Source organism: Phoxinus phoxinus (assembly GCF_949152265.1).
Source record: "Phoxinus phoxinus genome assembly, chromosome: 14".
Taxonomy (NCBI): Eukaryota; Metazoa; Chordata; class Actinopteri; order Cypriniformes; family Leuciscidae; genus Phoxinus; species Phoxinus phoxinus.
The window spans coordinates 7904131-7921592 of NC_136889.1; the positions used below are offsets into that span (position 1 = coordinate 7904131).

At 37.2% G+C, this 17462-nt stretch overlaps 1 protein-coding gene across 1 annotated transcript; it reads right to left on the reverse strand.

Moving 5' to 3' along the window:
* Window positions 1-1454: 1454 nt before the first annotated feature.
* On the reverse strand, window positions 1455-17400 carry zfand4 (zinc finger, AN1-type domain 4). Its single transcript, XM_079634157.1, has 11 exons — window positions 17213-17400; window positions 16962-17099; window positions 15483-15786; window positions 10348-10423; window positions 9575-9642; window positions 7904-8093; window positions 6727-6874; window positions 4865-5947; window positions 4001-4046; window positions 2697-2814; window positions 1455-1951 (listed from the first exon to the last, which is right to left on the reverse strand). Exons 3-11 carry the CDS (start codon window positions 15664-15666, stop codon window positions 1816-1818), a joined length of 2049 nt encoding a protein of 682 aa, XP_079490283.1. The 5' UTR covers window positions 15667-15786; window positions 16962-17099; window positions 17213-17400; the 3' UTR covers window positions 1455-1815.
* Between the last annotated feature and the right edge of the window lie 62 nt (window positions 17401-17462).

Consider the following 17462-nt stretch of genomic DNA (forward strand, 5'->3'; position numbering starts at 1 on the left):
GTATTATTCTATGGTGTCATGCTGTACTTAAAAGGAGGTGATTTTCTTCTGAAATAGCACAGAATTGTAAAATAAAAACGTGCAACTAATAAAAGCTTCTGCACAAATACCGCTAGCTTTCACATTCTACTTTGAGCAACGCCTGTTTCCTTTCATTTAATGTCGCATAATTCAGCTGAAGAACTGAATGAACCATTCTGACACCATCTGTTTGCTGCACAAATTAGTCTTTTTTTTTAGTTTAGGACTCCAAGTTGAGATTATTCCTGAAATTTTTTATTATTTAAAAAAAAAGTGTAATTTTTTTTTTTAAAGGTGACCTATTATGATTTTTTTCTTTTTGGGCTCTACTAGAATAGGTCTTCATACTTTAATGTTAAAAAACACATTATTTTCACATTTTATATTGTTGCAGCACCTCTCATTCCAGTCTGTGACGTGTACGTTCCATGTGAAAACTCAAGAAAACAATCGAGGCGTTTCAGTGAGTTCAGAAACAGTGCGCACTCATAGAGAGAACAACTCACTTTGGAGTGGACTTTATGCTTTGTAACTTCACAGATCTTTTTCATGCTCAAACAGTCACATTACACACTAAAAGTTGAAAATGTACAAAATCATAATAGGACAGCTTTAAGTAGTTCCGAAGTGGTTTGGCTACTCAGTCAAGAAACTGCACTCATATCTAAATGGGTTCATACTAGTAGAAGTATGATCACAACTTAAAGTACTATACAATAATATAATATAGTCCTATAATAGTAATATACTCATTCTAGTGTGTGGAATCCCAAACAACATTGCTGTTATGAAGCAAATGCAACAAAAACAAACACCTCAATGCAATGTTAAGAAGGCATGAAAGATACAGTAGATAAAAACACAACAGAACTCAATACAGTGAAGAAGAAAAAAATCAAAGGAAACACAAGGATATTTTATTAGACTCATCAACTGACAATTACAGAAAAATGCAAATAACAACAGCTGCCTTCTGAGCAACGTTTTAATTACTAAGGTACAAAAAGGATCGTTCGTCATGGCAACCAGTCAATTGTTCACATCGTATGCCAAGCCCTTATAAAGTTGGTTTAGAATGCTACATGGTCAAACTGCATAGTGTAGTGTGTACGGCTTATTGAGCCGATATATATATACTTCATATTCTAAGTGAATCAAGGTTAAACAGTCTTTTTATAACACGAGTATGCAGTGCTTGGCATTTTCCATGATAAGAGGTGTTCGGTAGAGTGCTACTGGTCAGAGGAGTAATGTGTCAGAAATATAAGAAAGTTCTAATAGGAAAGTTACAAAAAACAAACGGCACATAGTTCAAGCACACTGTCACCCCCCAACCCCAATACAGAACCTAATCTCCACAAGAGATATTTTCATTACTAAAGTGCATCTCTGCAAGACTTGTCATGAAAAGTGATTGTTGGTTCTATTAAAAAAAAAAAAGAAACACACAGAAAAACATATGCAAATAGATATACGTAGTTTTGCTTATTTAAAAGTATTTGACTTATTTTTAAAAGTTTGTTCGTACGGTAGAAATGTGTTAAAAACTATTTACATGCAGGGTTTTGTATTTTTTGTGGTTGTTGCATGAAGTAATTTACAGACAGCAAACATAGGTGTGTTTTCCAAGGCAACGGCTAATGAGCGAGCACTGTTTTTCCCTTTTGTTTTTATTAAACTACTATATTTTTAAGAAAACATGGTGATAAAAGCACAGATTGGTGATCAAGGATTTTCACTCTTTTAATAGTTGATGGATATCATGTCTCTTTTTCTCTCACCCAAGCAGTGCCTTCATATTTTGGGCAGCTTTGGTGCACTTATGAGGGGGTTGGTCTCCTGTAGAAAGCGCCGGCCTGCGCTTTTGTAGTCGTAGGTGCAGTCGTGGGTTTCTGAGTAGCGGTGCATGGAGCAGAAGATGTTGCCACACCTTAGACAAAAATAAACATATCTTTATGAGAACTGCAATAATCAGACACCATTCCAACCAATGCTTTTTTCTAAGACGTGAGAGAAAATGCACTTCAGTTATTTCTTCCTCAGTGCTGAATAAGTGGTGTTTGGAGTCCATCCGGATGTTTATTGATTTTCAGAATGGAACTAAAGCTGTTAGAAAACTATACAGAACAAAACTCATAGAGGGACCAAATGGAATTGTTTCTAAACATCCCACACAGAGATCATGTATCTTAATTCTTAGAAACACGAAACAAATCTTTTGTAACAATTGAAGTGCCTATATATGTCCCTTTTAGTGTTTATGGTGATTACAATCCATGCTATGAACAAACAAATCAGTCAGGTTGAAAAGAAAGCCCTTTTTAATTTTTAATAAGTTTAGCTGGATGGATTCTATACGGCGCAGGATAGAATAACAAGCACAGCTTTTCTAATTAGTCCTTTTGCAAAGATGCATCATATAAGACATTCAAAGCTTTAGGTCAACATAAAGAAACTGAAGTCACAGATGGTGTTATCAGCAATACTGATGTATGACATTTATGAGAACTACTGTCACCTCTGAACAGAAATAGCTCGCTCTTGTCATGTCAAGTGCAAACGCTCGAAATGAAGTGCATATACCTCCGTTTTAGATTGCAGATACACATTAACGACCCTCTTGTAAAGAAATAAAAAACTCATACTGAGGGATACGTAGAGAGAATGCGCTGTACCTGCATTCATAGCTGGTGGCTAAACCAGTCTTCTTCCCACACAGGAAGCAGTGCTTTGAACTCTTTTTCTTTGTTCCAGTGGGAGCCTTCACCGGGGGCAAGTGATGTGTTGAAGTGCCTAAAACAACATGTCCACATACACAAGACAATGACAGGAATTGAACAAGAGAAACAATTTCAACACCTATAAAATATGGATTCAAAGGGGGAAAACTACCCATGTACCTTCAAAACCTCCCTGTTTATTTCTACACAAGTCACAACGATAAGAATCTACAAAATCGTACCAAGCACTGGGGCATAAGATTGGATTTCCAGTCATGTACTTGCTGGTCTTTCTATTCTGTTATTTGCCATCACTGTTGCATTTTCGAGCCAGTGACAATCTGAGATGTGACAGAACAGTCAGATGCTCTGAAACACTGGCGGTAAAATGTCAGGGAACATTTCCCAAATGTATCAGCACCACCTGTTGCAAAACCATCATCCAGGCTCCTAAGTGCACAATCACGCAGGAAGTCTCTCTAAGCATCAAACGTCTGAGTGAAGACGTGCTTCTATTTTGTGTGTAATTTCGCATGCATGCTTTTGTAAACATGTGATAATGTGAATATTTATCTATGCGACCCAGTTGTGGTGTTCATTTCCCGTTTCAGTCAGCTGTTATGCTCTGCTCTCTATGATGGTGAATATTTCAAAGCCTGACAGTCCATTGCTAGGCTCATTTAAAATACACCTCCTGACCTCCATGGAAATGATAATTGAAGATAGGCTGATAATATTGTTCAGATGAATTCATTGACCGATATGCTGATTTGCTGCTCAAGAAGCATTTCTTATTTTCTCACTCTTGAAAAGAGTTGTAACATTATAAATGTCTTTATCACTTTTCCATCTACTTAATGCATCCAGTAAAATCAATCTGAATGAACGGTAGGGTATATCATGAATTTTTAAAATACTGCCCCCCTAAATCACAAGCTCAATCCAAGTTGAACACTCGTACTGAACTAGGACGAAGGCAGCTATGAACTCAGAGGTTTCCCAAACAAGTGACATATGCAGCATGACAATAAAGCAGTGGACTGTGGATTTACAAATGGGTTTCACAAACCTGAGGAAGACAGGCGTAAAAATGAAGCAGTGAAGAGTGGAAAAAGTGTAACAAATGGCCAAGGCTTGCCACGAATGCATTACTCTCAACAACAAAAATTTTCTCAGTGACGTCGGGGCAGCACTGTAAGATGGTGTTCTGAATGGTTTGTTTCACATGAACAGCACACTGTTTAAGTCAAGCCACTCACCGAATCTCTTTATTGAACTGGAGAGGCCGCTTGATGAGCTTGACGGCTGCAACGACAAGATTTTGTAGCACTATTCTCATTAGTTGAAATGCCAAAACTAATGAATCGCACTTGTAATCTGTCTTGCGTGGTGTACAGTGTGGAGCCAAGCGTCTTTCGTGACAGGATACACGCTCTACTAGTAGTACTAATTTCCACGACAGCATTTGCATGTCATTTTGAGTTAAAGAAAATTTATATTAAAATTAATTTGACAATAAATTAATCAAATAAAATAAAAATATAACTAATTTAAATAAAATAATATTAATAAATTATTCAAATGGATAGCTCTGAATTCTTACTGTACACACACGTCACGTTTGAACAAAACTGTTAAATAAAATATAGCACATCAGTTATAGCACATAACATTAGTTATGTGTCAGCGTGTAAAATTGATCACTTATCTTGGTCAATATTGTAATAAACACGATATTACCACGACAATATGATGTGACAAAACCTTATACGATACTGATATCAATTTAGCTAGATATAAGGTTGTTATGATATCAAAATTTTAGATACTACAATTTCACAATCCTTGGATTATAAAGTGCTCTTGAGATTGTTATAGCATTATTTCCATTAGCTGAAATGCCTAAACGAATGAATCACGCTTTATAATGTGCAGCACGCGTCTTTTCATGACAGGACACACGCTCTACTAGTAGCATTAATTTACACGACAGCATTCACATGTAATATTGAGTTTAAGCAAACATCGTTTCTCCTTGCAACCAACTGAGATCAAATGAACATCAGCAGTATAAAAGGGGAGATCTGTCAAAGCAGAAGCAGAAGTCAAGGTTGCAAACTCACCGTGTAGCCAGCTGTTCTCTGTAGGGGGGAGATCCTTCTCAGCAGGTCTTCCTGCAACAGATGGATGTTGGTTGGTAGGGGGGCGGCTGTAGCGCATAACCTGCCCAGAGAATACGGTCCAGCCAAGGCCTCTTGACCTCCACTGCTCGCCAGGGAGGCCAGAAGCTCTGCGTTGCTCACCGTGCCCAATGGCTCTTTAGATGCTTTATTGGCCATCTTTGTAATATCTCGGGCCTCGCTTTTGGAAATCACCTCTGAGCGCTTGTCGACTTTGAGCCCACATACAGATGTGGTCCGTGTGGGGGAGCCGACCTGAAGCGACGGGCTGTTGCTGCGTCTGAGGAGAGCATGTGTTGGACTGGGCTGCATGGTGGAACCCGTAAACTCAAAGTGCTGCGGTATGTGAGGAGGAGCTAGGGGGTCACCGGCGTAGTGTAGGTCAGGTTGGGATGCCAGCCTCCAGTTTGAGTTGATGGCTTGGGAAAGAAGAGGAGTTGCGGTGTTGGGTTCCGGCAGAGTTACAGAGTTCAGACCTTGCTCACGTTGAGAGGATACGTCCAGGCTCAGGGGCTCAGGAAGATTGAAGGGAACAGCTTTGGGCGGCTCCATTACAGCGGAGTTCTCGGTTACCGTTAGTCTGTCACTCTGGAGATCCACCTCATCCTGAACTCCAGGGCTGGACAGAAGAGATACAGGTGGGTACACGCAGTCTCGCATGACTTTAGGCCCTCTCATATCCAGTCTGGACACTTTGGGAGGGAGTCTGATCTTCCTGGACACTGGATTATCCCATGGTTCCTCAGCCTGAAGCATATATATGCCTGAAGCTGCAGAGGAAGGATGAGCGCGGCTTGAGGAAGTGGGACTTGAGAGAGATGCGAATGGTTGGCGGGAGGTGCCAGCAGCAGGGGATGAAACTGCAGGTTGCTGCTGATTTCCGATCGGAGGTAGATGCGTTGACGAGGCGTGGCCTATCTGAGGAAGGACACGAAACATTCGGTGGTGTCGGGCAGAGCCAAACGAACCGCTGCAGGGCCGCGGACCCACTGGAGGTCTGACTTTTAATTTAGCAGTCTTCTTGGGCTGACAAAGACACAAGAAAACAATCACACACATATCATGCCACAGAAAGCACATAAACAGAGAAGATCTGATATGCATTCCGTTCTGATCAGGATTCTGTGCGGTATGACCAAAATCTTATATAGCGGAGTGAACCATGGTAAAAATATATCTCTATTTAATGAACTAATTCGCAATGCATCATTAAAATTCTAGGCAATACAGATTTTTAGTTATGGTCAATAAACAGTGGCAGATACTAAATGTATAATATTTATACTTTTGACTAAATAAATTAAAAACGAAACACTAAAAACGAAAATCGTCTGCTATAAATGGTATCTGTGAATTTATACACCTCTTAATACATCAAAACATTTCTATGATGTTGGCAGGACAGGAGCAATGCATACAGTACATAAACATGCAAACTTATCAACTACGGTAAAAGTGTAAGCAATAACAGCAAAGGTTTCCTAGACAGATACAATATCTGCGACTAAGACATGTCTACTGACAACTATGCATATTTGAGTGTGAATAATTAACTTCATATGCCAATCTGCTGAGCTTGTGGTTATTACTGCGCCAGTTAATCAGACACAGCGTGGGATGGGCGACACTCCCTCAAGCCAGCTGGAGAACCGCGCGCACTTCCATTCTGCTCCACTGACAAATCTAATCAGATGTGTTCGACAGTAAGAAGGTTCATGCACTTGAGGATAAAAAGATATTGCTAGAATATGTGGAGGAGGAAAAAACAAAGATGAATAGCACTTCTAGTCCGCCTATTTTGTTACCTTTTTGTTAAGGTTCATATTCTCCATCTTGGCCTTGAGCAGCTTCATCTTGCTCATTGTGATGGAGTTCTCCAGAGTCTGCTGTTCTGAAGATGCACTCTCTGTTTCTTCCTCCTCCTCCGTGTACACATTGTGTACCGAAGCACCGCTGAAACAAGCACATACAAGGAGGAAATCTTAGATTATTTGAGTCAAGATTTGCAAAATATTAAATTTTACAGCTTTATTAAAGTGCCCCTATTATGCTTTTTTAAAAAGGTTCCTTATTTTGTTTTGGAGGTCTCCTACAGTAGGTTTACATGTATCAACAGCATTTTATTATAAAATACATTGTACATGACCTCATTTCTCAAAGAGTCTGGTTTAGTCTCTCTAAACCTCTCCTTTCTGTGAGCCTACTCTGCTCTGATTGGTCAGATACGATTGGTCTACCACTTACAGCGCAGGTCGGAAACTAAACGCCTATTATCATATCTGAATTTCAACTCCGGAGGCTTACTCAGCACTTGAATACACAGTGTTACGGATAGAAACGATGACGTCGGTTTTACTGTATCAATTCCAATTTAATTGAACTAAATTCATAATTTGTATGATTTAATAAACAATTTAATAAACAAAAATGAACCATCGCTGAACTTAATTAAGCTGGACTATGATGCTATTTTCTTCTAGATCTGCTGTAAGGTAGAAACAAAATTTGTTGCATTATTTTCCTGTTATTACTGTGAAGCTGATTTGAACCTATAAATAAAGGTGACTTGACGTTACGTAGGTATGTGACAGGAAGTGAGACTGGAATCACTGACGACTCGTTTCGTTTCTTTTAGGAGGCATATAACTTTATTTGTCGTGCACTTTGATCTTTAAAACCTTACAGACCTTTTACATTCACAAGCAGCTACATTACGCACTGCATGAAAGGTAGTATTTGAAAAAGGGGCACTTTAAATGATTATTTAGGGGAAATTATTTTTGGAAGTCCATTTGGTGATGCTAATTATGCAGACTCAACCGACTGTGAAGTTTGCCAGTAAATGCTGATGCATGTCTTCATTAGTAAAACAACATGACACATGAAAACTGTAGTTCTGAAAACATCTGCTTCATCTAAAAAAAGGGAACCAGAGTGCAGTGTGTTCCTCTTGGCAAGTAACTTCTCTTCTTTTGAACTGACCTCAATGATTCGGACACAGGTGTGAGCGTTCCATCTCCCCTATCCACCACTCGGAAGAAATTGAGCTGATCTCCCTCACGGTACACCAGGAAGGTGACCTGTTTATTAGGCAGAGACTTTTCCCACATCTCCTCTCTCCCTGCATCAAGGCAGTCAGCGATATCCCTCGCCGAGTCATCCGTCACTGTCACTGCAGGTAACGAGAAGAAACAGGATGCAGGTCATACTAATCAATATCAGATTGTTAACTAACTGTGTGCCTGCACACCTCCTGGAATGGTAATGAGCAGCTTTTGTTTTTGACCTTAAAACCATTGCATAGTGGCACAGAGGAAGGATTAGAAAGTGGAAACAAACAAACCTTCACGGAAGTTTTTAACGGAACTGCTGCAGGCCTGTACTGCTGTAGCACTAGTCAAGCCAATCAAAATATTTCAGTGGTTACCTCATTAAATGTGATTTGCGTTACTTTTCAGCGTTGCTTTTTATTTCAACATCTTAGGAAAACAGTGCTGAACAGCAATTGCAAACACATTAACTTGAGTGTTGAATAGACAGTAATATATTTGTAATATATTCTTAAAGATTAACTCTTTAAATCCTGACATACAAAAAAATGGTTAAATGAAAAACATAGAAGATTAGAAACTGAAAAATCAAATCAAACAATATATATCTATAAATATATTTATTAGATTAAACATATTAAATATATTTTGCACATGTATTTTTACCATAATTAATATATCAGGCTTTTATGATCTTTTTTGTGCAAAAATATATTCCAATGGATCTTTGAAGCAACTTTTTTGTTCATAAAGGAAACCTTTTTTCTTTTTCTTTGTGGTACAGTTTCAGTGCCGACAAAGGATAAAACCAAGTTGCTATATATAGCATATATATATACTTGGAATATAAATAAAAAATATAGTAACAGGAAGGCAGACATTTTGGAAATTATATTACGTCTTATGTCTGAATTAAATAAAAAAATCTATTGGAAATATCTTTTTTCTAAATGCATCTTAATGATCTTATTGTGAACAATTCATCAAACCATACTTTTTTTTTTTATCTAATAAAAAACTACAAACTTGTCTCTCTCATTTAGTCAGCTTAAACCCCACCGCTTTCTGAAAATCTGCAAGTTTGCATTTAGATCATCTGTCAACATCCAATCAACAACTGATGGATAGAACCAAGTCCCGCTCAACAATTTTTTCGTCACAATACAGAAAAAAAAAATCTGACTCTACTTCCGTTACATTGCAATTCTTAAAAGTCCTTCTACTTCCTAAAGACCAAAAATAACCCACCAGGGGGTAGATAGTTTTTTGGGGAAGGTATTGCTCATGTTAATGATGCAGAAGCCTTAGAAAGCAATTATTCAAATATGATACACACAGCTTTATCGAGTTAAGACAGCCAGAGCAGATTTATGATATTTCCAAAGACAGAGCTTCAGATCAATGTTATTAAACTCAAATATATGCAAATCTGGGGTTTTCGAATGCACAAGTGTGAAATCATTAAGGATGAGTTACTAACCCAGGGTAAATTACTATAAACAGTGTGAAAGCCAGGAATCAGGATTACATTAACCTGGGGTTCAAAACGACAGGGTTAACACACTTTCAACTGTGAAAATCCCAGTCGGTGGTGGAAACGCACCTCGTCTGGTGTTTACAGGCCCTCCCCTCATGGCGAGCACCAGCTTGAGAGTGCAGCCCTCTGTGATGCTGAAAACACAAGCATAGGAAAACTCAAGAGCATGCAGTAGCACAACAAACCAAACACTGCTACAGTTCAGCCTTTATAAATATTTGCTTCACTTTTATTTGAAGCACAATGAGTGCCATCCAGCCACACAATATCTTCCCAGAAAGCCTCCAAGTGGAACATTAACTGAGAAGAATTTCTGACAAATCCACCATCTGTGACCTCCAGACTGAGCCAGTCTGCTCTAGAGAGAAGTGGCTGCATTTAAAGGAATAGCTCACCCAAAATGCAAATGCTGGCCTTATTTACTCACCTTCATGTTGTTCCAAACCCTTTCATATGGTTTTACTTATTTTATGGAACATAAAAGGAGATGTGTTTTGAAGAACCTCCAAGCTGCTCAAGAGAAAAATAAGATTCGAGAGCCGTGGCGGAGAGGTTTTCCGCGAATAACAACTTAAATATCACTCTGTTCCTGACACAAAGCTATCGTATGGCTTCAGAAGACTTGAGTCATATGAACTACTTTTATGATACCTTTGTTCTGCCTGGGTCAAAACATGCTTTCATTTCACAGATAAAAACAGCTAGGACATTCAACTAAACATCTCAGTTTGTGTACCACAAAAGAAGAAAGGGTTTAGAACGACCTAGGGTGATAAAATCATTATAATTTCATTTTGCAAAATGCGCCTTGCCAGATTCAGTGGAACATGAAAACTCACCTGTAATCATGTAGGCAGTACTCATCTTCAAGCTCCATACCATTCCAAATCAAATGCTGCTGAGAGACCGGGATGCCTGTGACCAAACAGACGTCGTAAGAAGAGTATGTATAGACATCTTTTTATAAAGCAAACTATAAATAAACATTCATCAAGCAATTACGGCATCTAACCGCACTGACAAAAGAATAAACAAAAGACCAACAGTAAAATAGAACAGGAGCGTGAGGGGAACATCTGATTGCAGTTAATGGTTGACCAAATGGAGTGTTTCTGAACTGCAACCATTCGAGGGAAATAGAGTACAGAAAAGGCATAGAAAATAACATCTGGCCATTGAAATCTTGTGTGTAGTATAAATCAATGTCCGGTGGCATTCAGACCTTTCACAGCCTTGAGTACTCAAACGTTATTTTTTTCTTTTTTGTTAGACAAGCAGAGATTTCAAGGATAACTAAAATATGTCCTTTTAGTTCAATATAGAGGCCTTTTGTTAAGGTGTCATGAGGGGGTGACTGTATATCGTGAACAACTGTAAACCAAATGCACCGATTAGTAAAACCACAAAAACATCTTGTATTTAAATGTACTGGAATTAGATTTAAAGAGATAGTTCACTTTGAAATTAAATGTTGGTATGTTTTAGCTTACCTGAAGTGCATCCAAGATGTAGGTGTCTTTGTCTCTGCAGTAGTTTCAATTTTGATATTTTTAGGTCAAACCGTTCTTGTCGGTCAGTCATATAATGCAGGTATATAGGTACAGTATCCAAAAGCATGCAGAGATGTCTCTAATAGCATGCAGAGAAAAGTCCAAATTAAAAATATCCCCATCGGAAGTGCACATTGATGGCCTAAGACACAAGCTGTTTGTGTGATAATACTGTGACGAACAGTATTTATATCGTTTTTATCTCTTTTACACAACGACGTCCAAGTGATCTTTTTACACCGGATTTCTTCCCCGGAAACTAATCTAACCGCCTTCGATTGGACGTTGCATTTTTAAACTCAGCAGAAACGCGTGTGATTGGCTGTACGGCTCAACGTATGCCTTTGATTGACCTGAACAATGAAGCGAGTAGTGTGTCAAGATAGAAGGCTACTGCAGAGACAAAGACACCTACATCTTGGATGCACTTCAGGTAAGCTAAAACATACCAAAATTTAATTTCAAAGTGAACTATCCCTTTAAGTTACAGCCATTCAATGAGACTGCCTTCGAAAAACTATGGTCATATGGACCACTATATCTGCACTTTATGGTGCTTTTTGTCCTTTTTTAGAGCTTGCCAGCTTCCATCTCCATTCTAAGAGAAATTTAGAAAGAAAGAACATAAGGGTATATGATTACTGACCTTTCATTACAGGGTCATTTTTTCCCTTTGAGATTCACAGAATGTAAACTAACGTTCAAACGTTTAGGGTCATGTAAGATTTATTTTATGTTTCTGAAAGAAGTCTCATACTCACCAAGGCTGCATTTATTTGATCAAAAATACAGTAAAAACTTTCCATTTTAATGTATAATTTATTCCTGTTATGGCAAAGCTGATTTTTCAACAGCCATTACTCCAGTGTCACATGAATGATCCTTCAGAAAGTTCAAAAAGAACTTTTATTATTTGAAATAAAAATCTTTTGTAACATTATAAATGTCTTTACTGTCACTTTTCATCAACTGAATGGTTCCTTGCAGAATAAAACTATTATTCTCTCTCTCTCTCTCTCTCTCTCTCTCTCTCTCTCTCTCTGACCCGTTTAAACAGTACTGTATGTTTTAAGGATCAGGCAAAATGAGAAGTATGCTCCCATTTATTTATGGCTAGTAAGTGAGACAGAACCGAGGACGTTTAACCAATTGTGGTTATTAATATAATTGTGTGGAATGAGTCAAATGACTAATGTTATTAGCTAACAAATGTTTGTTAATTATGGGGAATCTTTTAGAAATGTTGATATAACTATTTAGCTCAATTGTTCTTTAACCAGAAGTTTGAGTCATCACATGACCAATTTAACCAAGGAACATTTAACTGTGTATTCTGAAACAAATTAATCAATTCAAAATAACTATGCAAAAGCAATGGGGCAGGGAGACAGCAGCAGAACAAATCCGACTCTGATCTGCCCCCCTGTGTACACAAAATAACCAACAATCATCTCACGTCCAGATCTAGCAAATATCACAGTGGTCAGGAAATATATAACAACACAAGAAAGAACCTTAAACGCCTGAAATTGCTTTATAACAAGCTTTTTCAAAGTCATTATTGCCGTTCATTCTTCCGTGAATGCAAATGTTGCACCTGGACATGAAGATAAGCTTACCACCTTAAATTTTTCAGACTTTTGCACTGGCCTGCGATTAAGTGAATAGATGTGTCCATCGAGTGTAAAGTGCAATAAGACACCAGAACGCACCCATGCAACACAAAACTGGTATCCATTCCCAGAAAGGGTGGTTTTCTAGACAGGAGTGTGACAGTCAGAGTGGCTAGTGTGTGTGCGGCCTGCCCATTGTTTAGAGACATGTCTAGTCATGCTTTTTAAACTATACACACCTCGGCCTCTATGTGTCTAATCTTAATCAGAAGTTTGAAAAAAACATTTAATATTAAAATCTGGATTTCCTCAACACACCCGTCTCATACTATAGTGGAGATCTTACAATTCTGACTATAAATCACAATTGCGAGTTTATATTTCACAATTCTCACCTTTTTTCTCAGCATTGCAAAATATAAACTCGCAATTGTGATTTATAGTCAGAATTGTAAGATACATATTTTGTCAATTCTCAAAAGTTAGAAATGTAAGAGAAAAAAATTGCAATTTCGAGAAAAAAATCTGAATTGAGATACAAATTTGCACTTCTAAGAGGAAAAAAAGTAATGTATAAATTCGCAATTACGAAAAAAGTCAGAATTGTGAGATATAAAGATTTAAAAAATAAATTTGTGATGGAAACAAGCTTCTATAGAACTGATCCAAGGAAGGGGGCAGTCATTTCTGCTCCAGATGCAAATCATAGTGAATCTAAGATTAGCCACAAAAGCAGCACATAGCAAAACTAAAACTAGGCCATTCCTCACCTGTAATCCACAGGGCTGATAAACTCATCTTTAATAAAGCTAACTCCTGCAGGGGAGAGCAGACCTGGTGAAATTAGTTCTGTCAAACACATCAAAGTGATCGTGGGAGGAAAACCATCTCTACTTAAGACCAGAGGGGGACAAAGTACACAACTTCCTTACTTGAGTAAAAGTACAGATACTACTGGTCAAATATTACTCCGTTACAAGTAAAAGTTGTAAAAAACGATTTTTACTTAAGTAAAAGTACAGAAGTAAATGTCAATCTATTGTTTTATTATTGTTGCATTGTTGTATGTAATACTTAAAGTACCTTATGGCTCTGAATCTATGCCTGCCTAGTGCCTACCCTCATATCAGTATCACATTATTTCTAGAACACAGTTCCAGTTGTGAGATTGAATGTGAGATTGAATAAGTGCACTCAATAACATCCACAATGGTTTCGGACACCCCAATGGCTGTTCCCTCAAATAGTCCCCTATTTTTTTGGCTTTTAGTGTGAATATGTTAGCCTTACTGTTATCTATAAGCTAGTGTGCTCCAAAACAATGACAAAATCAGCCAGGTGATCTAAATGGAAAAAAATGAAATACTCTCAGTCCTAATTTTTAAGCCCAACGTTTGCTCACACACAAGTCGTAAGAGACAAAATACATATAGCTGTGCCCCCAAAACAAATAAAAGCTCTTCATTCAAAGAATACTAACATTTCTCGTTCTAACAAAGCTGTTTTCAACCATGCCATGGATCAGCAACTTTAGTTACTGAGTAATAACAATGGCAGTTTTTGATAGCAAGAGAATGGAGAGAATCAATTTATTCTCTTCTCCTTTTCTGATTGCTCATGTGTTAAACTGTTAAGACATGTTTCTGTCAGCAACTGCATGGGTGGATCACAACCGCAATTACTGAGTGTGCCAGTTGTTAATAAACGACTCAATTTCTTATGAAGCTCTAAATCGGAATTAAAACATCAGACCAGGACTACTTGGAATAAATCCTGTCTTCAAAACAACTCATGGATATTTATTGTCTAATTGTTCCAAATCATTATCCAATCAGCACAGACCTAGGTGCAAAACCTACAATAATATGAAATGACCACCCCCTTTTTTAATTGCTGGTCAAACCAAGAGTATAACTCAAGAATTTGGGTCAATAAGATTTTTTTTTTTTTTTTTAGATTAATACTTGAATACTTTTATTCAGCAAGCATGCATTAAGTTGATCAAAAGTGACAGTAAAGACATTTATAATGTTATTCTGTTTCAAATGCTTTCAATTCATAAAAGAATCCTAAAAAAAGTCACTTTTTCCACAGACATTAAGCAGCACAACTGTCTTCAACATTGATAATAATAATAAATGTTTCTTGAGCACCAAATCAGTATATTAGAATGGTTTCCGAAGGATCATGTGATGAAGGGTCATTGTAGTGTCACAAATTAAAAAAGATTCAAAGCTTTAATATTTTATACAATCCCTCATAAGAGATATTTCACCCAAAAATGAAAATTCTGTCATCATTTACCCACCCTCAAGTTGTTCCAAACCTGTATGAATTTATTTCTTCTCCTAAACACAAAATAAGATACTTTTGAGAAATATATGGGTAACCAAAAAATTGATGGACCCCATTGACATCCATTTTATTGAGAAAAAAAAAAGTTATGGATGTCCCCATTACCTGTTTGGTTACCGACCTTCTTCAAAATATCTTCATTTGTGTTCAACAGAAGAAAGAAATTCAAACAGGTTTGGAACAACTTGAGGGTGATTAAATGATGACAGAATTTTCATTTTTGGGCGAACTATCCCTTTAAATATGAGCTCATAAAACAGAATGTACTGTATATGGTACTAATTATTTAGGAGTAAGAAAATTGCAGTTTAAAATAGTATAGTATGTCAGATTAAAGCACAAAGTATAGAAAACATGCTAACGTCATGAGACCAAAATCATGGTGTCCAATCAAGTGTAATGTCACCTTTATATCAAAGCATCGTGCTGTGTAATGAATCAAGAGAAGACACATACCCTCCAATCTTTGAATCTTAGCCTTGACGGAGACAACCTGTTCAAATGGAGAGACACGTAGCTGGAAGCAGGTCCCTGTCAAAGTCTCAATGAACAGCTCCATGGTCTCGCTGAAGGGCAGCTTGTAGTGCACCACGCCTACATTGTCATCATTAAAAAACGGTGGGTTTCTCTTGTCAGTCATTATTACCGTACAGGACAGGGCTCAGGATGAGACAATAATGAACCCAGCCCAAGGTGGAGGAGTGAAGGCTGAGATGCTGCCTCGGTCACAGCAGGAACACATCATGCATGGAGCTTAGGGCTGTGGAGAATCACAATCTCTATATTAGTATACAAAGAATGTGACTTGGTGCATTTGATTTAAGAATGTTCTGGTGTATATACATACATGCATACATACATATAGTACTGGTCAAAAGTTTGGAGTTTTTAAGGTTTTTGAAAGATGTCTCTTATGCTCATCAAGCCTGCATTTATTTGATCAAAAATACAGAAAAAAAATGTAATATTGTGAAATATTATTACAATTTAAAATAATGGTTTTCTATTTTCATTTACTTTATAATTTATTTCCGAGATGTAAAGCTCAATTTTCATCAGTTATTACTCAGTTATCAATGTTGGAAACAGTTGTGCTCCTTAATATTTTTTTGGAAGCTGTGATACTTTTTTAAGGACTCATTGATGAATAAAAAGTTAAAAAAAACAGCATTTATTGAAAATAGAAATCTTTATATATATATATATAGATCGTACCGGTCGAAAGTTTGGAAACATTACTTCTTTTTTTTGGTCTATTATGTTCATTAAGGCTGCATTTATTTGATCAAAAATACAGAGAAACAATAATATTATGAAATATTATTACAATGTAAAATGGTTTTCTTTTTAATGTACTTTAAGATATAATTTATTTCTGTAATGCAAAGCTAAATTTTCAGCATAATTTCTCTAGTCTTCAGTGTCACATGATCCTTCAGAAATCATTCTAATATGCTGATTTATAATCAATATTGGAAACAGTTGTTGTTCTTACTATTTTTTATACTGTAAAACTTTTTTCAGGTTTCTTTGATGAATTAAAAAAAACAGCATTTATTGAAAATAAAAATATTTTGTAACAATATACAGTACTGCCCAAAAGTTTGGGATTAGTAATAATTAACATTTTCTTTTTTATATGTGTGTGTGTGTGTGTGTATGTCAAACATTTGTATATATGCTTATCTATCTATAGTACTGAATACTGAAAAAGCACTTTATGCCCATTTACTTCTGTTGAACAATGGTTGTTATGAGAGTGTTTATTTACAATAAGTCTAAACAACACAAAAGTGCCTTTAAAACTACAAATTATGTTTTTCCAAAGAATTATCGTCATGAGTCGACTAGTAAATGAAGTATCTAAAGGTCCAGTCGACTAGCTCGGTCTTTTGACTTAAGATAATCGCTTCGTACATCTATTTGCCATCTTACCTTGACAGCAGCATCATCAGCAGAGATCTGCAGGGAGGGACAGCTGGATCAGAGTCCCAGCCACAACACACGCTAAAGGCTAGGTAGTTTCCTCTAAAGGTAAACGCAACCGATTCTCCACAGTCTCTGAACTGTTTTCTGATAGAAACGTACAATAAAAGGTGCTTTAATTCTGTTTTAGAGGCTAGCTGGTTTTAGCAAAGCAGCACAGTCAGCCCATCAAACTACACGCGGATGCCGTTGATGCTTACCAATTCCTCCTCCACCTTTGCAGTTTCTAAACGCCAAAACGATTCCTTATTTTTTTCAAGCCAGGAACAATTGCTTTTGTTCCGATGTTATGAGGCTCAAAGGCCCCATTAAATAATACAAAAAAACTGAAAATGAGGCAGCCTATTGTGATGTTCTTGATTGACAAGGAGGAGAACGAATGATATTAGCCGTTGTAGAAAAAGAGAGTCATTCGTCCAATGGTAACGCAGAGTGGGCGGGACCATGCTC

What these genes read in the sequence shown, in the direction of transcription:
- zfand4 (XM_079634157.1), bottom strand. Translation starts at nt 15,666, where the DNA reads ATGACTGACAAGAGAAACCCACCGTTTTTTAATGATGACAATGTAGGC. An exon ending in ATATGAACCTTAACAAAAAG is followed by an intron (nt 5,948 to 6,726) that starts GTAACAAAATAG and finishes TGTCTTTGTCAG; the next exon opens with CCCAAGAAGACTGCTAAATT. An exon ending in CAGTTCAATAAAGAGATTCG is followed by an intron (nt 2,815 to 4,000) that starts GTGAGTGGCTTG and finishes ATGTTGTTTTAG; the next exon opens with GCACTTCAACACATCACTTG.